We start from the raw sequence: 25,875 nt of genomic DNA on the forward strand, positions 1-25,875 counted from the left end.
TTAAAAATAATGGCTGATACAAAGAATTATTGTTGGTACAATATATTATTTTGAAGAGCGGTGATACTCTCACCAAAATTCATTACCGAATGGGTGTCAAATAATGTAAATTTTTTTCTTTTTTTTTTTCAAATATTTTTTAATCATTTTAAATATTTAAAAAAATAAAATTATTAAAAAATATTTTCTTAATTATTAAGTAAAATAAATAAATAAAAAATAAAAACAAAATTCGGTAAAAAAAATTCGTTAGTGTAGTGTTTCTCAATTTTGAAACGAATATATTGTCCTAATCTTCAACCAAATCACCTACTTCTGACAATATTATCAATTAGAATCAAATAATATATATAATGAAGTAGTTGAGGTGTAAATTGAGACTTTTAGCAGTTTAACAAAATAAAAAAAGAGTGTTAGGTTTACACGCAAATCTTGCATAAGAAAATTTAAACATGGATGTAGTTTTATGATAAATTAGATTGTAAAATTTTTTTTATTGTGAAAATAAATATGACGTTATTATGTAAAGTAATATCAATGTACAATTTTTTTTTTTTTTTTTTTTTTTGTGTAAGATTTTTTATTTTTCAAATAAAAGAACTATGATGGGTACAAGTGAAATGAATAATTTCCCTGATGTGTAATTGAGTAAAAGCTATCAAATAAAAAAGAGTATATCATCAACTTAAATTATTAATTTCTAGTTAAAGTTAGTGGAATCTTTTAATTTTTTTTCTTTTGTTTTCACAAGTTATGTCGCTTTAGTTTTATAATTAATGGATCCGGTTTTATAAAAGACCATTAACGTTTAAAATTGTTAAAAAAATAAATTTTAAAATAACTTAAAAAGCTAACAAGTTATAATTCTTGATGGTCATCTCATCATGGAAATAAATCGATACATACTGGTTTGGTCCTAAATTTTATCTAAAATCGAACCAGATTGGACTGTTTACACCCCTCCAAACACTGTATAAAAGGGCTATTGATCAATCGCCAAAGTTTGGAGATCAGTGTGCTAAATTCTTTTAAGGTCGGGAGGTTTGGATAATATTTTGAGATAAGATGAAAGTTAAAAGTTTAATAAAATGTTTTTAGAATATTATTTTTATTTTGGAATTTGAAAAAATTAAATTGTTTATTGTATTTTATGTAAAATTTTAAAAAAATTATAATAATTAAATAAAATGAGTTGAGAGTTCTCTCAATCCAAACAATCACTAAATGCTCTATTTATTATATAATAGCATAATGTATTACATCAATTTTCCCTATTTCTCTTCCCATCCCTTTTCTTTTCGCAAATATTTTTATTTATTTCAATTGACTATAAGAGTATATGTTGGTTATTAAGCCTAGTTTGGATAGTGAGATTAGATGATTTGTGAATAGTAATGAAATGATTTGAATTAAAATTTTTATATGGTTTTAACAAATGAGAAAGAAAATTTAAATAAAAATATTATAAAATAGTGTTATAATATAATTTTTTAATATAATTTTTATTTTGAGATTTGAAAAAGTTGAATTGTTTTTTGTTTTATTTAAAAGGTTGATAAAGTTATAATAATTAGGTAATAATTGGATGAAAAAGTTGAAAATTAAAAATTAAAAAATGTTTATGTTTATAATATTTAGATATTGAGATGATATGAAATAATGTGAGATTAAAATATCTTGGTATCCAAACCAGGCCTTAGCCTAACTTCCCAAAGACGTATTATTGGGATTGTGGTAAGTTTAGTCCAACGTAATATTAAAAGCTCAAAATGGTTTGGTCAATTCTTGAAAATGCATGATAATTGAAGAGAGATTCCAAAGTTTAAAGAAATCTTACCATTATTTATAATTTAAATAGTCATAGTTGAATTTTTCTTCTCATCCTTTTTTTTTATCTTTTAAATTTGATTATATAAGCTCAAGATCATAACAAAATTTTCAAATTCTAATTTATAAAACCGAACGTGATTTAAAAATAAATAAATTAATCTTAAGTACCCTTTCTTACAAATTAAATCTTTTATCCTGTAAGTTTTCATATTCTGAAGACAAACTTACAAATAAAATGATTTGAGATTCAATTAACTAATCAAACAAGATAAATAAGTTGGTACACCTACTTTCGTGCAATAATTCTGTGTCTACTGTCTAGTTTGGTAGGGGTGTTTTTTTTTTTTTTTTTTTTTATATGGATAAATGTTTTTTTTCTACAAAAATCTTACAAAATTTGATATATTAGATTAAATTGTGAAATATATTTTATTATAAAGTAGATCTAACACAATATACATTAAATTATATTAAATCGCGTCAATATCTAATAATCTTTTTATAGTTTTTTTAAAAAAAAAATATTTTTCATTGTACCTACCTTTAGGCTTTAAAATTTTTTTGGGGGGTTTTGCATTTTGAAAGCAAAGTTTATAATCAGTAAAGCATTAATGAAGGTTGCAATCTTAAAGACAGACCTATGTATGTATTTAGGATTGTAAATTGGTCCGGTATGGTCTTGGGAGTGATGGATTGAAATTTATTTTTTTGGATCGGATTGGACCTAACATTTATAGGACCCAATTATTATTATTATTTTTTTAAATAAATTAATAAAAAATTTTATTTAAATTATTAAATTAAAATTAACTGAATTATTAATGTGTATTGTTTAACTAATTATTAAAAAATATTTTAAATAGTCAATGATAATAAATTAAAAAAAAAAATTCATTATTAACTTATATAATTATTAAATAAAAATAATATATTAAATTATTAAAAAATATTTTTAAAATATATATAAGAGTTCAGTCTGTCCAATCTGATCCGGTTTAAAATTTATAAACTCCGGAACCGAATGGAATTTGTTGATCCGATCTGGATCGAACCATTCAATCCGATTAATTTTTCCGGTCCGGAGCGAACTCGTATTATAGAGATATTTTAAGAACAATAAATATAAAAGAATTGGGAGAAAGGACGAGTCGGTGAAAAATATCAAACAGAAATGATTAAATAAATAATAGCAAAATGACCAAAAGAGAATCGACATGATCATCACATGTCCAAAATACAAAAAGGAAAGGAAAATAAGAAATAGGTGGTTTTCATTTCAACAATTTCTTTCCTTACCACTATTATATTCCAAAAATCTACCTCGTTTCCCCTCTCTCTCTCTCTCTCTCTCTCTCTCTCCCTCCCTGGCTCACTCTGCTCTGTGCAAGACGGCGTAAGTTTTGATCTAGTCTTGCCTTTAATTCAGGTATCTCTTTTTCTTGTCTTTGTTGTTTGTGTTCTTTATTTGAACTTTTTTTTTTTTTTTTTCTTTGGGAAAGCTTTTGAAACTTAATGGTTTTCTTTTGTTGGCAATCTATGGGAATCGATGAGCTTCGGTCATTGAATCTTATGGGATTTTGATGAAGGTATATATGTGTCAAATATGGGACTTAGATTCTCCTCGGATTGAATGTAATTTGATAGTTAATAATGCATCCTATCGTTTCTACTTGGGGGCTCAACCGCTCTAATCTGTTTCTTTCTCTTCTTTTGGGGAGGGTTCATCTTTTGGGTGTCTTCAATTTCGTTTTATGGGCTTTGCATGCGTGATTTGGTGATGGGCAGATCTGGGTGCTCCAACTAGTTGCGAGGAAAAAAGATATGGAAGGAAATTTTGAGAACGCGTCTCAATTTTTCTTGTTATTTTTCCTGAATGTGAAGATTTTTGCTCAAATACGGATGTGGTTGTGTTAGGGAAAGTCGGTATCAAGTATTTTGTTTTCTGCAGTAGGCAATAGGCAAAACCTAAGTTTGGAAATTTTGTACCTATTCTTCTTTAACACCCTTTCAGCTATCAACCAGTCTTATGTGCGAATGGGGATCTAATTTAGTATGGATGCGATTTGGTGTGGTTGTTTATGAAGTTGATTACTTTTGCTTTCTGGAAGTGTATTGTATACTGGGTAAGTTTTATTTAGACTGTGTTTTGCTCAATTTATTTTAGTTTTAGCTCACTTTACAAAAGTCATTCTTGAAAAAAAAAATACGTTGAGATTGCTTGGTGTTTTTACTAAACTGACTTGAATTCTTAGATATCCAAGACCTGTAGTAATTTCTGTAGTTGTTTGCATCTTCCATTTTCTGGCAATAAACTTTTGTTGGACCGCAACTGGAAATGTTTGACTTGGACCTCTGTAGCGTTCAGGCTTCCGTGCAATATAAATGGAAAATCACCAGATATACCCCAAATCAGAAATTATTTGTATTGATCGATTTATCACCAAATGGGGGGTGAGTTAAATATCAATTTTAATGAAAATATTTACCAGATTTATTGGTATTGTTGTATTTGGTTGTGCTGTTGCTACCGAAATTCATTGCTTATTAGTCAATTACTAAAAGTAATAACTTATAGGCTCTAACTTCATCTAAAATTCAATAACCTTTCATGAAACCAGTCAAAGGTAAAAAAGCATGAGTCGAGAAAGAAAAAATAAAACATTCTTGGAAAACTAAAAGAGTGCTAATATTAATTGAAAGTTACTAATTCAATCAGAAGTGATGTTTTCCATTTAATGACCTTAACTTTAAGTAGATATAGTATTTAGTATTCGTTTAATGGTGTATATAATGGGGGAGCAGACGATGTGGCTAAAGGGGAGCTAAGTTCTCTCCTACAAAATTTATATATTATAATAGATGGATAATAGATTTTTCACTTGTAGTGAAATCTTCTTTTTCATGGATGTATCTTGAAGATGGTTGCTCATCACTTCAGGGTTGAGATCCTTAGGGAATTCATCTACTTGACAATGAGAAGCAGAAAAGATTACGTTTAAGCCATTTTGATAATCTTTGGTTTCATATAAAATGGAAGATGATAATGGGCTTGAGCTTAGCTTGGGTTTATCTTGTGGTGGATTGTCTATCAAGTCCAAGGGTAAAAATGGCAGCTCCTCAGATATCAAGTTAGAAGAAGGTGATAGAGGGAATAAAGTAGTGGATGATTTTAAGAACTTTCTCCAAGCTGGCACCCAGAAGCAAGACTCAAGTACCGGATCGCAGAGAAGTGAGTCAATAAAGCTTCAGGAGAACTTTTTTAATGACCTCTCCAAGACCACTGCTGAAGCAGATGCTTCTATAAACTTGAATGGGAGAGGAGTCTGGGTTGCAAACATTAACAAGTCTGCCGAAATTGAGGAAGAAAAACGACTAGAGGCAGTTAACAAGCGCAAGATGATGTTTGATGACATAAACCATCAAAAGAAGCATGAGAGAGAAGTGCATGCTGTTTTCCATGAGAAGACTAGAGCATCCCACATTTCCATAACAACAGATGATGGTTCAACTGCTGAAAATGAAGATGTGGCAGAATCTGAAGTTGAGGGCTCAACATCAAGGTTTGTTTCACAACATGATGATGGCCCCAAAAGATTCTTTGGAGTTGGTGGGTCTGCTGAGGTTCCAAAGGAGATTCATGGGTTGGCTGATTCAAGCGGTGTGGACTTAAATGGGCAAAAGAGGTTTAATAGTCCGTCGGAAAATGAATTTAAGCTTGGCAATATGACCTACGGTGTTCCTTTCTCCGTCCAAACAGTAAACATGATGAATGTGCCTTACTCTTTACATGTGAAGGAGTCAAACTCTGTTGGGGTACCCAGCACATCAGGCCATCCACCCCCGGGAATGTTGCAGGGGATGCCTTCTGCCGGTAGTGATCGATCAGGGACACAACCTGTGAATCCTGGAAACTTGCCACAATTGTTTGGGTATTCGCCAGTCCAGCTTCCTATGTTAGACAAGGATAACTCCTGGGGTTTGGTTTCTCAACCACAACAGTTCCACTCACCCTATGCTGGCAGAAGTCCACCAAACTCAGGTAAAATGTCTCAAGGTTTCATTTTTAACTGTTTTAGAACTTAATAGGAAACATGGTTGAAATCCAGTTGGTGGACAAGCGTTTGGTCTAATATACTCAGTTTTTACCTTTCCCAATTCCTCAGCACACAAAGGAGCCTTACCTTTCATGACTATGAACTGCATATAGTTGAAATGTCAATCTTGACTCATTTGTTGTTCATCATTGCTTTGTCACCTGGCGTAGGATGCTAAATTAATTCAATAACTAAAGCCCTAGGGAGAACTGGGATTACTCAGCCCGAGTTTGATCCACATTAAAGTTTAACTGGTTGCAGGATATTATTGCTAGATGATATAATTGCATGACACTGCCATCTTTCAACCAGTGAAATTAGGACCTATTCCAATGGCCTAGTGTCTCTGTCTATCCCTTGCTATACTGTTATTAAAAATTAACTGTTGAGAGTTCTGCTAAAATTGATTACTGATATTGACCGTATGGTATTATGTTTTACTGCGGGTCAAGGCTTATGATTGGAAATGAATTCTTACCCTTTTTTGTATTGATGTGCCTGCCATTGCTGGTAATTCCACCTAATTCATCAGAGGCTACACAATATGATGGGAGGACATTAGAACGGGCCAAAGGTGATAGCAAACAGCATGGCCCTGAGGAAGGCTCCTCTTCTCAGGTGGAAGAAGATCTGAAAGGGAGTAGCACAAACCTCAAGGCAAAAGACGCTTCTGATCGTTCGACAGCAGATGGTTCATTAATCAATTTTTCAGCTATAAAGCCGGGCATTGCAGCAGAGCTGAAATTTGGGGGATGTGGCTCTTACCCCAACCTACCATGGGTTTCCACCACTGGTTCAGGCCCAAATGGTAGAACAATTTCTGGTGTTACTTACAGATACAGCACAAACGAAATTAAAATTGTGTGCGCTTGTCATGGTTCCCATATGTCTACTGAAGAGTTTGTTCGGCATGCCAGCGAAGAGCATGTTAATCCAGAGAATGGCACTAGTCCAGTGACATTTCCTGGTAGCAATCCTGCTGCCTCTGCTCAGATCTGATTCTGTATCATTATGTACAATTAGACTATTAACTCTTGAAAATTATGGAGGAAAACCTGGCTATGGTCTTGTCTACTCCTGTGAGATTCCTCCTTTTCTCTATGTGCTTGCTTAGTTATCTGTCTTAGTTTATTCAGTTGGCTTGGCATCTGCAATCAAATATTGCATTTGTATGTAATAATGTTCTACTGTCATCCATTGGTCAAATAGTGGAATCAAGCCTTTCACAGTACCTTTTGAGAAAAATGTTAACCACTTTTGTATAAATGGTACGAGTTTTAGCTGCTTTGTGAAACCCAACATGATACCCCCACTAGCTTATGGGATTTGTTGTCTTAAATGTCAAAAGTAGAATTCTTGTTCTCAGGGTACTGCAACTGACCTTGTATAGTTGGTATGAGGCTTCGATGAGGATGATATTTGTAGGTAAAATTGCATATAGTTTCCAAGTATTTCATTCATTATGAACTTCTCCTGTGAATATCTAATACTGGTTTGTGGAATTAGTGCGTACTAAATGACACTACTGAGCAATATGGGCTACCTGAGAATCTTTTACTAACTTCCATGATTACATTTTCAATGAAACAGAAACGTCTCCAAATCTAATTCAGTCGTTTTCCTTTTCTCCTAGAGCTTATTTTTACAGGACAAAACAAGCTTATTTATTGCAAATGCTTGGGACTGATGGAAGAAAATAGAAAGACTTTGCCATAGTAGCACGGCTTTTGTGCCCCGCCGCACCGCACCGCACCGCACCAGTTTCAACTTTTTAGAAAAGAGTCCAGAAATGCTGGCGGCTGGCCGATAAGGATGAATTTTAATATTCAAAAAGCCATTGCAGCTATGACCTAAAACGGTGGTGCGCACATATAGATTATAGATCAGCTACATCCATTTATCTTTTTGGAGCTGACTTTTGGTGGTAGCTGCCAAGCAAGTACAGCTTTCCCTCTTACATGGGCCACAGGCCACAGTTACGTACAAGTTACAAGAAGACAAACACTACATGTATATATTCCTCTCCTACACATGCAAGAACATTAGCATATGGACGAGCTTGTGTTGAAATATTTATCACTTTTCTAGCATTACCAAAAATTAAAAACAGAAGTATTCCTTGAATGTCCAAACCTTTTTTTTTTTCTCAAAAACATAAAAGTTTTTTTTTTTTTAAACGGTATTCCTCGGTCATAATTGTTTATGCATCGGGAAATGCCGTTAAAAAAAATATACAATACTTTTCACAATACATGATGTAAAATGAGAGATATTTTTATAAAATTACGTTACTTTTATATGATATTTTATAATAATATCTTTTATTTTAAAATATGATTATGAAATATGTTGTGAAAAGTATTAGATGTTTATCATTTTTCATATTATAATAAATGAAAAATAAATAGCATGATAAATACTCTATGCTAGAGATGTGAGTGGCTTTTAACTAACATTTTCTGCAGTTTTTAGAGAGCAATTAATTTTATTTTTAAAATATACATTTATATAGGATATAAAAAGGAAAATCAAAAGATTTAAATTATGAAAAAAAAAGAGATGATTTTCGCCTGTTTTTTATTTTAATATGAAGCTCCTTCAACTCAAAAGGAAAGAATTTGTTAGGGGGTGAAGAAGAAGTTGAAACAATACAGGTGTCAAAAAACAAGCCTGATACTGACAACTTACATTTTTCGTATTGGTCACGTATCTACTATCTGTCATGTTTAAATAAAGAGAATTATTGTACACAAAAATAAATTTATAAATTGACGTGATTTTATGAAATCTGTTAGATTTATTTTATAATAAAAATAATTTTATAATTTAACGTATATATCAAATCATATTAATTTTTAATTTATTTTTATATAATTTTTTTATATTTAAAGTATTTCTCTTAAATTATTAACAGCAATTTTGTCATGCCTCATGTGCATCTTCAAAGAAACACGGCCGGTTTTGTGTTTATTCTTGATTGCATCTTGGTTTTCATGTGCTGAGAAATAAAATATATATATATATATATAAATATATATTCTCCAAAGTTCTTATTATTATATGCTTAACCACTTCCCTTCAAATTATTGAAATTGACATTTTATTATTATATCTTAAACAATAAAAAATAATTAAACAAACAGCAAATTTGTCAAAATTCATGACCTTTTAACTTATGCACGCAATAGCTTTGATTGTTTTGCAAGGTATCTCACATCAACACTTCAGACCCGCATTTATTTTCCACAAGACATTGTGCTCTCTACAATAAATACCCTTTTTAATTTCTAGCCAGGGTTTTTCCTCCCATGTATATATCCTTTACATGGATTGCCTGGAATTGTTAAAGCAATCCCAAGGGTTTATTTCGTCTGGTGAATAATATAAAATGAGATGAGAAATTTATAAAAAATAATGTTAAGAGGGCGTTCGCTATGTCCTGTAAGACGCGCTCCTTAGTGTATTTAATTTTTTTTTTTATTTTTTAATATTCTTAATCATTAAGAAAAAAAATATATAATTTTACTAATAGTCACTTTTTTAATCATTAAAAAAAATTAAAATATCTAAACAGTAACTTTGAGGCGGTCAAGTATCATTTTCAATTTGTAAATAGTATCATCTAGGGCCAAGCCAGAAAGCCCCTCTCCTAATTTCCCTTTTTTTTTTTTTTTTTTTTTTTTTTTGGGGGGGGGATTCTGGCCTCCGCCCTCTAACACTAACCAGAAAGAAAGTACCATAATTCCTATAATTTTTAGAGATCATGGAAAGCAACTCCACCCCCAGTATATATATATCTTTTGTCTCTTTTCATTAACATATTTATCTTTTTTGTCAAAATTCTCATCCTTGACTTGGGAAACTAACTTGAAGTGGTGATTTAGTTAGATAAACTAATTTGAAATAGAGATTTTTTTTTAATATTTCAGCAAATTAAGGCTCTGTTTGTCAATACAATTATTCTCAGATATTTTCTTCTCAATCATCATCACGCAAACACAAAATATTTTTTAATTTTAAATTTTCAACTTTTTCATCTAATAATTACATAATCATTATAAATTTTCCAAACTCTCAAACAAAACACGAAAAACAATACTATTTTTTTAAAATTTCAAAAAAATATATATATATTTTTTTTAATTTTATAATATTTTTGTTCAATTTTTCCTCTTCATTTTTCTTTTTTCAAAACTTAATAAAATATTATAACTCAAATAACTTCACTAATATTATTATATATACTGAGATATTCTAAGTATGGAAACAGAACTAACTTACATAAGTGCTTGGATCATGACCTTTACACTGAGATAATCAGCGGCAGCACAGGTATAGAACAATTAGATCCAACCCCATTGACTTTCTTGTGGGTATTTTCATGCATGCCAACTAGTTTACCACTTAATTTTCATGATGAAAGTATTATTGAAAGTTTCATGTTCTCCTTCAGTTTAATTGAATATACACACATATATATATAACTATGTAAAGGATACCTTGGTTTTTATGCATATACTTTTACTTTTACTAAAGATGATGGTAATTTTTCATTGATGAAACTTCAAATTGGAGTCTGAACCAAAAATTGTGGATGTAAATAAGAATTGGACAGTAATCTATGGAGGAAAATGCAATTAACTCATCCTCGGTTTAGATTGAAAATTCACATCAACTCATTTCATCTCATTATTACAATCTTCTCAAATTTTTACATAAAATATAATAAATAATTTAACTTTTTCAAATCTCAAAATAATAATAATATTAAAAAATAATATTCTAATAATATTTTATTTAACTCATCTAAAATCATCACAACTCAACTATGAATCCAAATGGGCCAAGAAACCAAATAAAACAAAAGAAGTGAACAGTCACTCATTGCATCACCCATCATCAAGTCAGTTTTGAACCATAGTTTCAAGATGCAAAGCCAGAGGAGTATGATCAAATGCGTCAGCGCTTATATATGCAACATGGTCCATATCTCTGATGAACAGTTCAAATTGACTGCATGCATTAAGATCAATTTCGTAGCTCTCCAATGATGTCAGATGATTTTTAATTACGTTTGTAAACTTGATATTTTGTAGGTCTAATGATGTCAGATTGGCTTAGTTTATAGAATTCAGAAAAGAGAAATTCTATTCTCACCCTCTACCAAGTCATTGGCCAAAGTCTTTTTGTTTAAAACTGTAAGCTTCTCCATATTGTCATCACTACCAAATCTCAAAACATTTAATACTTAAGCTAAGATCTAAAGATTATAAATTAAATTAGTACCCATGAGAAATATCTATGAAGAAACCAAGGAAATTTTGGCAAAACAGAAGGATTGCCTTTTGGGGGAAGTAACAACCCCATGATCTCAGACTATTTATATACATTACAAAGTTATCTACACAAACAATGAGTATTTCACATTTTTCCAGAAGAATGCTTGTCGGAGAGCTCTAGGATTCTGAGAAAGTCTTGATAACTCGACAAAACCCGGCAGCCATGATTCGATTGAGTTTTCTCATTTTGCATATTTATTTCATGTTCTTCCATGTCGAAGCACAAACTTCCTCCAACCTAGGGGATGAATCACAAAGTTTTCAACCTAGTCTTGCTGTTGTCTTGGGGATCCTCTTGGTCATGTTCTCATTGACAATCCTTCTCCTTGTCTATGCAAAATTCTGTCACAGGAGAGCTTCCGTTCATGGCAATATACAACACTTGGGATTTATCCGATCAAGCTCTCGATTTTCCGGGATCGACAAGACGGTGATCGAGTCACTTCCTTTCTTCAGATTCTCTTCTCTTAATGGGTCAAAGGAAGGACTTGAATGTGCAGTATGCCTTTCCAAGTTCGAAGATATCGAAATCCTCCGGCTGCTGCCCAAGTGCAAGCATGCCTTTCACATTGACTGCATCGACAATTGGCTTGAAAAGCACTCAAGCTGTCCTCTTTGCAGGCACAGGGTCAGCGTTGAGGACCCAACAATTTTTACATACACAAATAGCATGAGATTGATGGACCAGTCGGAGATGAGAGGCGACTCAACCATAGAGCTCTTTGTCCAGAGAGAAGAAGATCGTCGTGGGTCTTCAAGATTCAGTCTTGGAAGTAGCTTTCGAAAAGCTGGAAAGGTTGACAAGGAAGAGAAATCTTTGATGCAGGAAGAAGAAGCCGGATATGGTGAGGAGGCACATGGAGTCTTGCATAAACATAATCACAAGATCATTGCATCTGATTTTGTTTTCAAGAACCGGTGGAGCAGCGTGAGTTCTTCAGACCTGATGTTCTTGAATTCGGAGATGCTTAACGCTACGTCAAGCAACAGGTTCTCTTCTTTGGATTCGAATGATGTTCAGTCGGCCTCCGTAGCAGGAGGTTTAGAAAACGAGCAGATTGTGAAGATAAAGGAAGAGATGGAGATGAAGAGATCGTTTGATAGCAAGGTTAGCACACTGGACAAAACCAGTCCAATTTCATTTCCAGGACTTGCTTCTACATCAGATGCCACATTGAAATTGTGTCAGACATCAAGGTATATGAATCCGGGCGAGAGAAGATCAATGTCTGAAATCACTGCTGTTTCGAGACATGAAGATTCGGGTATGAAGAACAGAATCAATGGGGAGTCTTCTTTGGTTGGAAATGATGTGAAAGAGGAAAGATTGAGGCGGCTTTGGTTTCCAATTGCCAGAGGAACAGTTCAATGGTATGCCAATAGAGAAAGGTCTCAACATTCTCAGAACACACAAACCTCTGCAGCATTAGATGTATAAAAAATCAGATTGATACATATATTTATCTCTCCAAAGAATATCTTTTCCATCACTGTTGCATAGTTCATAGTTCTTGAATTTCGCTGACATTTAATGGAGATAGAAGTCAGCTTGAGTTGATCATGGATACAGTTTTCATGTAGATTTTAGTTAGCATTTTGAGAAAGCAAAGACTAATGTTGAGTTCAAAGGGAACAGATATACCTTTCATTTTTCATTTATGTTATTTCTATGGTTTCACATGGTGTCATTACATTGTTTTCAATTTATGATGTTGTAGTGAGATTTTGATCTCCAAAAAATGAAAGTAAAAGCCAATTTATTCATCAAGGTTCAGCACCTCTGCACTTGTTTTGCTTTTGTTTTGAGAAACAAACTCTTTTACATTATGAAGAAGGGAACTTATGCCAGAAGAAAGCACAATAAAGATCACCCTATCTAATTGTTTGATCGAATTGAATGATCAAATTACAGAGGGAGATAAACATGTCTAGTGGAACCTACAGTATTAAGGTCCCGTTTGGAACATAGACTTCTTAGTTTCGTCTAATTTTAAGGTGAGTTTAATATCCAAACATTCAACTCTCAAATCACTAAACTCATTTCAACTCAAAACCTCTTTACACGTGAGACTCGTAACCTTTTTCAAGTCTCATATGAGCATTTAGTGCATTGTCTATCTTTCTCTGCATTGAACCATATAATACATTCACATAATTGGAGAGTATCTTAGGTGAATGACACCCTGGTTCCATGCATGAAGCAACTTTTAGAAAGATATTCTATCCCAAAGAATCTGATGATCACAATAACCTTAACCGGAACTGAAGCAATTGCAAGACCCATTGGATCAATATGATAAACCCTTGGAATTCTCCACCACTCTGTAACGTGCAAAATGTTGTCCTTTTGTTCTTTTGCTAAACAATATTGTAAGAACAAAAACTACTCACGACACCGCCCAATCATGCATACTTGTTGGCTAAACGAAATGCACAACCCCGGAATCTCGCAAACATGCTACTTGTAAATATTATTACACCTTTTATTTCATTTTCTTTGTTTCATTGTTTAAAAATAAAAAATGATACTTACAGTCTTAAGTTATATAAGTCTCACGCATTCCATTCAAAAAAAATGGATAAATCTATGACCCATATAAAAAAAATTTAACAGTAAATCCTAGATTTTCCCGAAAGCAGTTTGCAAGATTTGTATACGTTAAGACTGTATCTAGCATTACTCAATAAATAGATCATTAGAAATGATAATCTTGTTGATACTACCATCAAATCCCACGCAGTTTTCTTTTCCATGTCATCTATCGTGAAATGTCAATTCATGACTTCAAAACACACTCGCGTCTTTTATGATATTCGACTTCGCACCTACCGACTCTGTTTTTAGAGCGATCAGAAAAAGTAGTAACGTCAATACAACACCCCATGCTGCATGATTTTTATATATATATATATATATATATATATATATATATATCATTTGAAGCATGAGTTGTAGATGTTATTCATTAAATTAGCACATTATCAGCAACGGCATTGACGTAATAGCTAAAACCACTTCGTTTGTCTCGAATAAAGAAGGAATCCATCCATATTGGATCTTAAAATACATATTGATTTGTTTTGTTTTGCATTGATCTATTAATAAATTTAAAAGAAGAGAAGATGCCATTTGGGGTTATATGTTATGCAGATAGTTTAAAACTGTTGACTTAGATATATGAGATATTGGGTGTATGCTAAATTATTGACTCACCACATTTTATTATCTTATCATGAATTAATGTAATATTATCATTGTTAATTAATTAATTAACATCATGGTTTAATAATTTAGTGATGAGTAGGTCTGCTGCTGACATGGTGCCTACATATCTCCTCTTTTTATTATTGGTAGGAGGGTATTTAAATTTTGGAATAAGGTTAAAATATTGATGGATCATATGATTTTGAGGTTTCAATTTTCATGCAACTGGTGATGTGCTCATCTCAAAGTCAAAAATGAAATTCTTGATCAACAAGTTTTCGGATCTCTTTGAAATATACCAAGACTCCCCCGTTCCCAAGCTTCCGTCATCTGAAATCCTAACAAATAAAATAGAGGCCAGGTTTGGATAGCAAAATTTGTCAATCTCATCTCATCTTATCTCAATATCCAATCAACATAAATACAAACACTTTTCAATTTTGAATTTTCATCTGATTATTACATAATCATTACAACTTTTCTAAACGTTTAAATAAAACACAAAAATAATATTAAAAAATTATATACTAATAATATTTTAATTTTATAATTTTTTTATTCAATTTTTTTTCTAACATTTCCCAAAGCCCTATAAAATATATTAACTCAAACTATTTTATTAAAATTTATAAATTATTTTTCATCTCATCTCACTATCCAAACGGACCTAATTTTTGAGTTAGAGAGGCGACAAGAGTGCCCCCCACTTGGTTTATCCAAGACTTGTGGGAATGCAAAGTCCCTTTTTTTTTTTTTTTTCCCTTGAGCTGTACTTGCTTCGTCGAGGGTGTTTGTTCCCACCCCCTACCCATGTATCCTATATTAAGTTATTATAATGAAAATATAACTTGCTTAGATAAAACAAATACCCTAGGGTCGGCCTGCACATCATAGGAACCTCGCCAACAATGCTCAAAGCCGGACTATATATATACACACATATATATATATATATATATATATATATATATATATATATCCACATTGTGTCCCAGACAAGCTTACTGCAGTAAGCGCCAAGACACGAGCCTCGGGTGCTCATGCAACTCTTCAATTTTTTTGCCTGCTTGTCCTCTTAAGAAACTCTTTTAGCAGAGGTTCTTTTGAATTATCCCCAAGAAACCAAAGAAGAGGAACACCACAATGACCACATGCAGCTCGGCAAAAGCTACAGTCTTGTGATGTGACCTGCCACCGCCATGGTTCCAGAGCTTATTATATGCTATTTATGTTGATGGGGTTAGGGCTTTCATGAACAACGACAATATATATATATATATATATACACCATTTTAATGTTATGCAAAGAACTCAAAATTTCAAATTAAGCAAGAAACTAACAGCACCACACATCAGAGAAAGTGAGAAGGCAAGTGAAAGGGCACAAATTGTTGAATCTTTCCAATTCCAAATCTCAGTGCCAGAACAAGCGTATACATCCAATGTATTAACGACACTAGGATTGCAACAAAGACAAAATAAGAAAGAAAAATATAATATCACTCTCCCAAGCCAAATCAAATCACAATCAACAACAGTGGAAAATTTAGGCTAAAAAGCTAGAATCTCATTGTGAAAAGGGAAGGGAAACCTCATTCATTTACATATATATATGCATTTACATTAGGGAAATTTCAGAAAACAATAAATAAATAAAAGTGATAAATAACAATCTATTAACTGACCTCTCCTCCGAGCTGGTTAAATGGCCAATTAGGTGGCAGAGCAAACATCCTAAAGGAATATTCTACCAATTCTATCATGAAAAGATATTACCAAAATGAAACATATATAAGGGAGTGTGACCAAATTTACACAAGAAACTTGATCTTCTCCATCAACTCAGCATGTCAGCATTCTAATCCTTCAAATAAGCGACTAGTCAATCTCATTTGAGAAAGTAGGACTTCAATCACAAAAGGTTTAAAAGAATTTGAAACCCAAGATGATCATTCTTCTACCAGTCATCAAGCCATTCAGGAACGTTGGGTTCGTCTACAGTCTGAGAAAAGGAAACTAGAGTACTGCATTCCTCAGAATAACCTTCTAAATGTTGCGCTATTCGGGAGGTGATCTCTTGAGGAACAGGAAAGCTATGATTCATAATCCCTTCCCAGTCAATACCATTAAACCACGGATGGCATTTGACAGAATTAGGACCTTGGCTTCCAAGTCTTGTGTTTTCATCAACTTCAAGTAACTGAAGAAATCATTTATAAGAATATGACCAAGTAAAAAAACCCAAGCGTTTCCACCCACCCAGTACAATCAAGGAAGTGAGAGATAAATGTTAATAACAAGATACTTTCAATGATACCTTGGTGAGGAGATCAACAGCTTCAGGGCTTAAACTCTCTGAAAGATTTAGCTGTCCTTTAGCAATCTTAGCAAACGTATCAAGCTCGCTTTCTCTCCATGACCCAAATGGCATTTCACCTTGTAGCATGAAATATACCAAGACTCCTAACGCCCACCTGCACATATACAAACAATTAAGGGGGCTCCAGACAGTTCCAAAAATACTGTCAAAGAGAAGACAAGAAAAAATGTCACAGACTGTAATTCCAATTACAATTAAAGATTACATCCTCCCAAAAAAAACACAGTACTATAATATGTATCCACCTTACCATCCATGGTATAAAACTGAAGAATCTCAGAAAGTGTAATGATTGCTCTTGAGCTTTTGTTTACTTGGCAATAGGTATTTTGACGTCCCACTTCATCTATAAAATCCTTCCTAATAATTCCTGACATTGTCATGAAAGTGAATAGGAATTCTCTTTCTAATCGAGGAGCCATGGTGATACTGAAGAACTGGATGAGTTAATAGTTGAATATTGTTTTAGATGTTATCAATGCCTCTCGAGTGTCAATGCAACATCATCCCTTGGATAGTTACAATTGTAATACTCAAAAAGATTCTATGAGTAATTTGCTAATCTTGTTTTGTAAAGGGGGCTGCTGAAATCGCCAAAAGTTTCAAACAGCATAGGGATGATTAAAGTTCAGATACCTCTACGTCCATTGTTTGTTGGGGTAATAGCCCTGAATATAAGTTATTTATACATTTCACATTTTTTTAATGAATTAGCGTGAAAATGTAAAACTATCACATGCTTCACAAAGATCTAACGATAAAAGACATTTTTTAGGATGAACATGACAGCAAAGTACAACTTGCAATTTTACCAATCAGCAGGTAAACCATGGCCTTTTCCCTGGACTATCTCTGGAGCTAAAGAATCTGCCATCCCACAAATTGTAAATGTCCTCTCGCCGTGTAACTTCTTCCCAAATCTGAAGTCCACTAGCTAGATTACAGCAAGAAAGAGTTATATTATTATCCATGTATGTATTTCACCCCTTTCTAGGTGGCAGAAAGTTAAATCCATGCCAGTTACACGACTTGAATATAGATATCGATGAAGAAAATTCAGCATAAAACATAATACAGCACCAACCTGTATATATCCTGTTTGATCCAACATTAAAACATCAGGGGATACACCTCTGTAAAGAACACCATTCTGAAATACAAGAAAAAAATTGAGAAAATAAATTATAATAAATATACAGCAACAAACAAGAAAATGGGAAAAGTAAACAATATCTAGATATCAGACCTTGTGTAGATTTTCTAAGGCAGAAATGAGAGAGGCAGCAAAGAATAGTGCAGATGGTTCATTGAGTGGGGTGTGAAGTATGGAAGCCAAAGGGCAAGCAAGGCATGTATTTAGAAGTATGCCAGCATGAACTTGATTGGCACAAGTACACAGAACCTGAGGTACACAAGCTGAAGGACTCAAACTCTTCATCAGGTTTTTCTCTTTTAAGACCTGTGCTTCCTTTCCCAGACCTTTGACCTTCTGCTTTGCAAATCTCTTCAAACTAAGCAGATTTTCTGATTGTCAATTGGAATCATGGAAAATCATTTCATCAGTACACAGAACAATTCATCAAACATATATATCCTCATTCTACCATAGGGATGATTTTCTAGTGTGGGGAGGAAATGTTTATTCATGAATTCATGTCATTTCAATTTCATGCACATTTTAGTAGCATATAGGCCTTCCAAGCAAACAAGCATCAAAACCTAATTCCATCCGGGGAAACAAAAGGTATCATAGCAGAGGGCAAAGCCAACCTGAGTCTCTTAACAGTACAAGCCCAATCTCACTGCAATCAGTGGAACATAGACACCTCCTCCATTCCTACATTGGAAATTCCATTAGATGATTTCAGAAGTAGATTTCTTTAAACATAAGTTCTTGGCAATATTAGTTTCGAGCAGATCACGGCCCCCCTTACCAAATCAGAGAGCTGAATTTTAGCAAAAGCTGAAACATCAATACTCTTGGCAAAGTCCTTGGGAAAATCAGAGGAATAGTTCCTTGACCTAAATGATATAAATGCGAAGTATCAGGGACCTGAAGCACTTTTGATGGTATCGATCAGTTTAAAGGAAAAAGAAGAGTCATTGTTTTGCCAAATTAACTCCAAAGTATACCCATGACATTTAAAAGGGAAGATTGGATGTGAAAACATGGTTTCAACGTACTTGTGTTCATCCTCAGAAAGCTTGGTTAAAGGGCCAACAACTGAATCAAAATTTTCCTTCGTTAAAAGGGCACATATAACATTGCCCATAGCAACTGCTCTCAAGGAACCTATATATTCACCAATAAGGGCCCATTCACCAAAATAGCTTCCCTCTATTTTCTCCACTGAGAGCTCTGGACTGCTCTGGGGATTATCACTATCTTTTAGATTGTCAGACATGAGGCTGGAAACATTTGGATTCCTCAATAAATCGGAATCAAAAGTAATTCTCACATGTCCCTTCTGGATAATGTACAATGCAGAAAGGCCTTCATTCTGCAAATGGATGCTGAAGGAATATGAGAAGAAATATACAGAGGGAATATGAAAAGAAATATACACAGGAAGCGGGGTCTATTCTTTAAGAGAGCAACTTTACTTTGTCAACTATTGTCTGCCCATCTGAGAAGGAAACTTCAGAAAGGGAATCTGCAATGTGACTCAGCTGTAAGATTGTCAATCTTGAAAGAAGATCTACTGATCGAAGCAACTTCAAGGATGACAAATTAGAGAACTCTGACATTAAAATTCCTCGAAAATCCTCTCTCTTTAAAGCCCAGAGAGTTCCACTCGTTACAGAACGAACAGAGGCCTGGAGTGGTTTGTTATACCTATTGTGTCACAAATAGCAACGAAAGAACACAAAAAAAATTACATACCACTATGATCAACAGCAATAAACAAATCTAGAAGAGACCATTTTGACATATTTCAGAGAAAAAAAAAAGATGTTTGTGTAATTCAAAATAATAACAATACAACACTTTTTAATAAGTAGCAGTAATAATAATAGAAGTAACAATAAGAATGATAATATGAATAATAAGTCATCACCAAGGCACACACATTTGGGCATTAAAACATTAAACTGGTCATGCTAAAATGGATTTGAACTTTGAAGTCATTTTAATTCGTCGGTTTCCGATTTTGATGGTGTCTTACAGTTTTTATATTGACAGGAACAATTCACCAACTCCTGGAAATTGGAGTCTCTGTGAAGAAATCATATCTTTAATTTGGTTTAGGAGTATAACAGTAATAGAGAAAGAACTCACATTAAAGCCAGCTCCCCGAAGGATGATAACCTTTCAGCTGTATAGCGCTGCAGAACCCTTGGGACCTCACCATTTTGTTCTTCCTAGTAATGAGCAAAAACTTTCATGAACTCACCGAAAATAAGCAATTATGAACAGACATAAAATTTATCCATCTGAACTACACTCCATGAGATATCAATTGAGGCATAAAAATCTAACTGCATTGCCCAAGATAAAAACCATTATAGTAAATAATCTTGATATGCTTGAAGAATCAATCAAAGGAATGACAAAAATTAAGATTGAGTTTAATCAAGCAACCAAAATGACCTGGGTTGCCAAGACCTCGAATTCTCCACTGCCAACAACATAAAAGCAGTCACCTTCACCACCCTGCAAAATGTAATAATAATGACACTCCTGCATAATTCCAAAACTCCAGCCAAAGTTACATTTAGAATACAATCTCCAATTTTCTGACCAAGTCCCCAAGCAATTCAAGCCAGGGTTCAGTGTCATGAATGAAATCCCACCCATAGATTTGATGCAATGCAAAAGGACACCTTATACAGCTTACCATTTTGAAGGTCAATTTCCTTATGCAGGATGTACTGTAACATTTGCATGCAATGACAAATAATGAGTTGTTTGTACATTCACATATCATCATGTACAACAGTAATAGTACTTCATTCATATTGTTATTTTGACCCATATGCATTAGCTGGCTGTTGGGAACCTTTGAAATGAATTGAGATGAAAGTTGAAAATTGAATAAAATATTATTAGAATATATTTTTTTAATATTATTTTTGTTTTGGGATTTGAAAAGGTTGAATTGTTTATTATATTTTGTGTAGAAATTTGAGAAAGTTTTAATGATTAGATAGATGAGTTGAGATGAACTGTGAAAACAAACGAAGCCTTAAGTTTTGAGAAGTAGAGTGCCTAAAGAACTGACCTGTTTAACTACAACTTCCCCTGGCTCGACCTCAACTCTTTGCATACAATCCAACAACACATGACACTGGGTGTCAGTAAGTTTTCTGAAGAGGAAGTGGTCATGGAGTGCCCGTTCAATGTGTGCCTGTGTCATGCAAGTATGCAACACTTGAGCACCCATACTGATTTGCTTCTATGAATATTAATGCTACTATTATGTTCCATACACAGTTTATGCATACACATGCACGCACGCACACAAAATGGAAAAGGTTTACTTCTTCTTCCCAAGACTTCCTGTGGGCCGGAGGCGGAGGAACCCAAATTTGCCCATTCTCCAGGGAACTTTCAATGGCACGGAGACGTGCCCGTGATAAATCATGCCTTACACGATGGTTCTTAGAGTTCCAGCTAAAGGTCGAAGGAGACTCTGATCCTGTCATCTCTATAACATGAGGAACTGGGGGGCGTAAAAATGCACCATGAGTTGCTGATTGACCCCCAGCAGTCTGTAAAAAAAAAAAAAAAAAAAAAAAAAACGAAAAGAAAAAGAAAGAAAGAAGATTATAAGTTCACTTGGTACCCATAAGGAAATGCTTTTTTTTTTTTTCCAAAAATAAATGAACAAATATATTGCAAACAACAAGCATACTTACGTCAGTTAATCCATTAATATGCACAACAATCACGGTAATATCATCTGTACGGGTTTCATACTGCAGCCAAAGTCTATAAGATTCTGCAACAATTGCAGCACAAGCATCACGGGGATCCTTAAATTTTGTAACCTGCAAAAGTAGAGGCCAAGTAAGGAGCTATGCCAACCAAGATTTGGAAGACAGAATGGGTACGATATTTAACAATGTACCCTGTTTCTAGACATGAAAATGTAAGTAATGCAACATTGAGATTTGAAAAGGAAAAATGAAAAAATAAACTCATCATTTTAAGGGTAAACATTAGTACTAAAGAAATAGCTGATCGTGTAAGTTGTGATCATAAAAATGCTTAAGGTGGGTAAAATATTTGAGAAGCTAATGTGGTCAATCGGTAAGTCGAGCTTATTTTAGTCATCTCACTGGTGAGGAATTGAATCCAAATTTTTTATCAGTAAAAAAATGAATTCAACTCATGCGATATGAATTATTTTCATCTATGAGAATAAGATCTTAAAGCATTTTTAAAATGTACTAGTGGGAGAAGACTCTAAAAAGAAGCTAAATATTTTTTTGAACACTGCGTCAACTTCTTATATGTTGAAGTTTTTGCATGACCACATTTCAGCTTTAAGGATTAAAAATAGAAATGGATGCTTGTTTATTATGGTCAACATAAATATTTTTTGTAGAGAAACTGCTTATGAGCAATTCAACAAAGATACATGTGGAATTTAAAAATTACTGAATTATATATGAAATGAAAGTTTGAAACTATACTTAACCCATTTACATGCATGTCACATAATTTCCAGGTCTTTATTGCTAAATAAAAGTATAGCATATGCTGCTTCCAACTCTCGGGGGGGTTTTTCCCCCAATCAAGCCTCATGACTGAATCCTCTCAACCATATTTACAACACTTCCAGAATTCGATTACATCTCCAACGGAAAAGACCCTAAATTCGGAAAATGCCCTTATATATTTGTTCTTGTTGTAACAAAAAGGGCCAAAAAGGAGGGAAATTGCTCTTCGCTTGCAATTAACCGATTAAGTACCAACACATATTTCTGATAGAACATAAATCTGAATTGCCATAAATAAGCATGATATCATACCATGTCAACCACGGTTTGGCTAGATAGAAACTCGAATACCCCATCGCTTGCAATCACTAAGAAAGGATGATCCGGTGTGAGCTCCAAAACAACAATTTCAGGGGTAGCAACAACCCCAATTGACTCAGCAATCGAATCACCAATACTGCGTGTAAAAGCCGTGCCGGGATACATCCCATTTGGCACCCACAATCTCGGTGGATCGCCATCATCACCTTCTTCGGTGCCCCAACACTGCACATTCGGGTTCTTCAACCCCTCGATCTGATCCAGTGTAAGCACTCTGGCACCACAAAGCCTAACTCTTTCAAGCTCATCCGCTCGGAATGGCGTCTGATCAATCGAAAGGTCTACGGCCGCAATATCCTTCCCTCTCCTCTCCGCAATAACCGCTCTGGAATCACCAGAATTCGCTACATATATAGTCCTACCACGAACAAGTACAGTAATTGCAGTGGTTCCACTCATACTATCATCCAAACTATCAGCATGTAGTTGCGAATTCGTCGTTAAAAAGGCACCATGACATGCCTCAACAGCATCAACATTAAATTTACTGTTACGAAGCAAATTCTCACATAACTTTCGCTTCACAAACTGCGAACACTGAGCTCCGAATTCGCCATGGCCATCAAAGACCCCAAAGAAATGGTCGTCCGGGTTAGTACCAAACGGTGTGTGAATGCAAAAGCTGTCCTGGTTAGCCTTATCAAGAGCATCAGGGTAATACCCTCTTTGAGACAAAAAGGAATACCGTAATTCGTAGTTCCCTGCGGGAACCTTCACGGTTCTCGACCCATCTGGCGGTAGGAACTGAGCCGAAACCCTAGAGAGCCTGGTGACGCCCAACTCGGGGTCTCTGTTGTGGTCCAATTGGTTGAACCGGTCCCTAATTTCGGCCCCTTCGCCGTCGTCGGAAGAGGCCGGAGAGAACACGCCGATCTCCCCCGTGCTCGCATTTTGGGTACCTTTGATTCTCGGAGTAGTAACCTCGCCGATACAAACCCTCGAATAAACGCAACCCATCACTGAGAACAAGGAACAGTGCCAGACCCAGATGCCAGAACTGCAAGAAGATTCATCAGCTTCAGTTTTTCCAGAGCTCACTGGTCTCACGTCCTCCGCCCTCACTGCTTCCAAAACAGCAATCCCGATTCCAAGAATCGCTAGGAAAACAACTTCCGGATAAGCCTTCAATTCCAAATTGCTCAAGCGCGAGAGAAAGCGACAGAAAATCTACCAGACTCCGCGCAAAACCATATCTTCCAACAGTACTCAAACAATTCCAACGGTGAAGAGACCAAATGAAAGTTGGAAACAAGATAAGCAAAGCACGGGATTTCTCCAAATTTGAAAAGTCCGTGTTTTAAAGCGAGAGAATTCGTAGCACCAAAATTTGAAAACCACACGATCTTGATGCACTGTACCCAGGAACCGTTACAGGAAAACCAGATAAATTTACAAAATGGAAGAAAGATCCGAGTTTAAACGCACTCTCCTCGAAATGCACCACGCCATCCCAGGTGTCGACACTCGAATACGAGACGATGGGCTGCTAGGACTGGAGTGACGGAGTCAGTAGAGGGAATGGAGAGCGTGATGCGCACACGCTAAGGCAAGCGTCAGAGATCAGTGCACTCAACTTCTCCACGTGCCGCGTTATTCACGCGCGCCATATTTCCATAGAAAATCACATTCGTCCCGCAAATTATATGCTTTTAATTGAAAGTTAAACGTACGTTTCAGCTAAATAAATAATAATTGTATTTTGATATTATAATTTCGAAAAAATCTTTAAATTATACAATAGTTGTACTTTTTTGCCTTTTTCTGTGTACTTATTACTTAAATTGCGTGGTCGAGAGGAACTGTTTCTCTACCGTTCAGCCTGAACAGTCAAGCACAGCATATCTCAGTTGAATCTTCTACTTTATATAAAAAAATAAATTAAAAAAAGTGATCTATTTTTATATGAAGAATTTTATATCCACGATACCATTTTAATTTTATATATTTAAAAATAATATTTATATTTATATTTAATAATTTAATTTAAAAAATAAATATCAAAATTTAAATTTATAAATCAAATCTGATTATTTAAATGATATATAAATTATGTAATTTAATAATAAAATAACTCATTTGAAAATTTTTATATACAAGTCAGTGTATATCACTGTTGACTTAAGATGATATGATTTGTAAGAAAAGTTTAAAATATTATAAAGAAATCTTACATCATACATCTCCAGTTAACCAATATGTAATTTGTCATTTTTGTCCTTTTATTTAAACATGTACGTATCTAAACATTAATATAAAAGAATTAAAATGATAAATCACATGTTAATTAGGTGAATGTATTTGGTGTAAAGCTTGCATATAGAATTTCTCATTTTCATATACTGTTCATGCACAATGTCTTGAAATTCCATAAGATATTCATGTCCGTGCACCAATTAAGTTCTATAAAATGGATTAAGTTGTTAGATCGCATAAGTTCGGTTTTAACTTAGTTTGTATAATAAACACAACATTAGTGAATATTAATTTTCATTTTAACATAAACATATTAAACTTGCTAACACGATCGCTCATATAAACTTAACTCAATTCATTCAAGTCCATTTAAAAACTCTTAATTTATGTATAATTTAATTAATTTTGTTTTATATACATATATACATATATATATATATATGTTTACTTATATCATATCAAAATTATATGCATATAAAATATTAGGCATATAGTATTAGGTTACATAATTGTACCTATTATCAACTTGAACTTTAATTTTTAAGTTAAAAGTTAATGGTTATATATATATATATAAAGTAAATAATGGAAGTATTCTAAACATTTAAAAAAAATTACTTGATTTTGAGTAAAGTTCGAGTTGGGCTCATTTGTTTTATTAGACTTGGGTGTGGTTGGTTTTTATATGCTGAGGAATTGGGTGTGGTTGGTTTAAAGACTTGTGTTATCAGCTCAATATTTAAGACATAATTTTGGAACATTCTTTTTATGATGGTTGTGATAATC

The 25,875-nt window shown here is 33.8% G+C and overlaps 3 protein-coding genes across 4 annotated transcripts; 2 read left to right on the forward strand and 1 right to left on the reverse strand.

Moving 5' to 3' along the window:
* Nucleotides 1-3,090: 3,090 nt before the first annotated feature.
* On the forward strand, nt 3,091-7,218 carry LOC108986652 (ninja-family protein mc410). 2 transcript variants are annotated; one of them, XM_018959347.2, is made up of 3 exons: nt 3,091-3,256; nt 4,769-5,869; nt 6,457-7,218. In XM_018959347.2, the coding sequence occupies exons 2-3, from the start codon at nt 4,861-4,863 to the stop codon at nt 6,921-6,923; spliced, it is 1,476 nt and encodes a 491-aa protein (XP_018814892.1). In that variant the 5' UTR covers nt 3,091-3,256; nt 4,769-4,860; the 3' UTR covers nt 6,924-7,218. The 2 variants fall into 2 exon arrangements, with proteins under 2 accessions (XP_018814892.1, XP_018814901.1); XM_018959356.2 differs by having other exon boundaries at nt 3,105-3,256; nt 4,749-5,869.
* A 3,977-nt stretch (nt 7,219-11,195) lies between these two features.
* Nucleotides 11,196-12,751, forward strand: LOC108986662 (E3 ubiquitin-protein ligase ATL42-like). The gene has a single exon (XM_018959366.2). It carries the CDS (start codon nt 11,427-11,429, stop codon nt 12,699-12,701), a length of 1,275 nt encoding a protein of 424 aa, XP_018814911.1. The 5' UTR covers nt 11,196-11,426; the 3' UTR covers nt 12,702-12,751.
* Nucleotides 12,752-16,013: 3,262 nt separating this feature from the next.
* On the reverse strand, nt 16,014-24,386 carry LOC108986673 (protein phosphatase 2C and cyclic nucleotide-binding/kinase domain-containing protein). The gene is made up of 15 exons (XM_018959374.2): nt 22,828-24,386; nt 21,709-21,840; nt 21,331-21,561; nt 21,072-21,197; nt 20,441-20,503; nt 20,129-20,211; nt 19,453-19,684; nt 19,033-19,349; nt 18,783-18,870; nt 18,619-18,685; nt 18,095-18,372; nt 17,933-17,998; nt 17,661-17,782; nt 16,786-16,942; nt 16,014-16,668 (listed from the first exon to the last, which is right to left on the reverse strand). Exons 1-15 carry the CDS (start codon nt 23,851-23,853, stop codon nt 16,426-16,428), a joined length of 3,231 nt encoding a protein of 1,076 aa, XP_018814919.1. The 5' UTR covers nt 23,854-24,386; the 3' UTR covers nt 16,014-16,425.
* Nucleotides 24,387-25,875: the final 1,489 nt, after the last annotated feature.

This window comes from Juglans regia, chromosome 1 (assembly GCF_001411555.2).
Source record: "Juglans regia cultivar Chandler chromosome 1, Walnut 2.0, whole genome shotgun sequence".
In the NCBI taxonomy this organism is placed as follows: domain Eukaryota; kingdom Viridiplantae; phylum Streptophyta; class Magnoliopsida; order Fagales; family Juglandaceae; genus Juglans; species Juglans regia.

Coding starts and splice junctions, on each gene's coding strand:
- LOC108986652 (XM_018959347.2), top strand. CDS start 4,861: ATGGAAGATGATAATGGGCTTGAGCTTAGCTTGGGTTTATCTTGTGGT. Junction 5,870..6,456: donor CAGAAGTCCACCAAACTCAG/GTAAAATGTCTC, acceptor CTAATTCATCAG/AGGCTACACAATATGATGGG.
- LOC108986662 (XM_018959366.2), top strand. CDS start 11,427: ATGATTCGATTGAGTTTTCTCATTTTGCATATTTATTTCATGTTCTTC.
- LOC108986673 (XM_018959374.2), bottom strand. CDS start 23,853: ATGGGTTGCGTTTATTCGAGGGTTTGTATCGGCGAGGTTACTACTCCG. Junction 20,504..21,071: donor GGGAAGTTGTAGTTAAACAG/GTCAGTTCTTTA, acceptor TACATTTTGCAG/GGTGGTGAAGGTGACTGCTT. Junction 19,685..20,128: donor TTCGGGGAGCTGGCTTTAAT/GTGAGTTCTTTC, acceptor GTGACACAATAG/GTATAACAAACCACTCCAGG.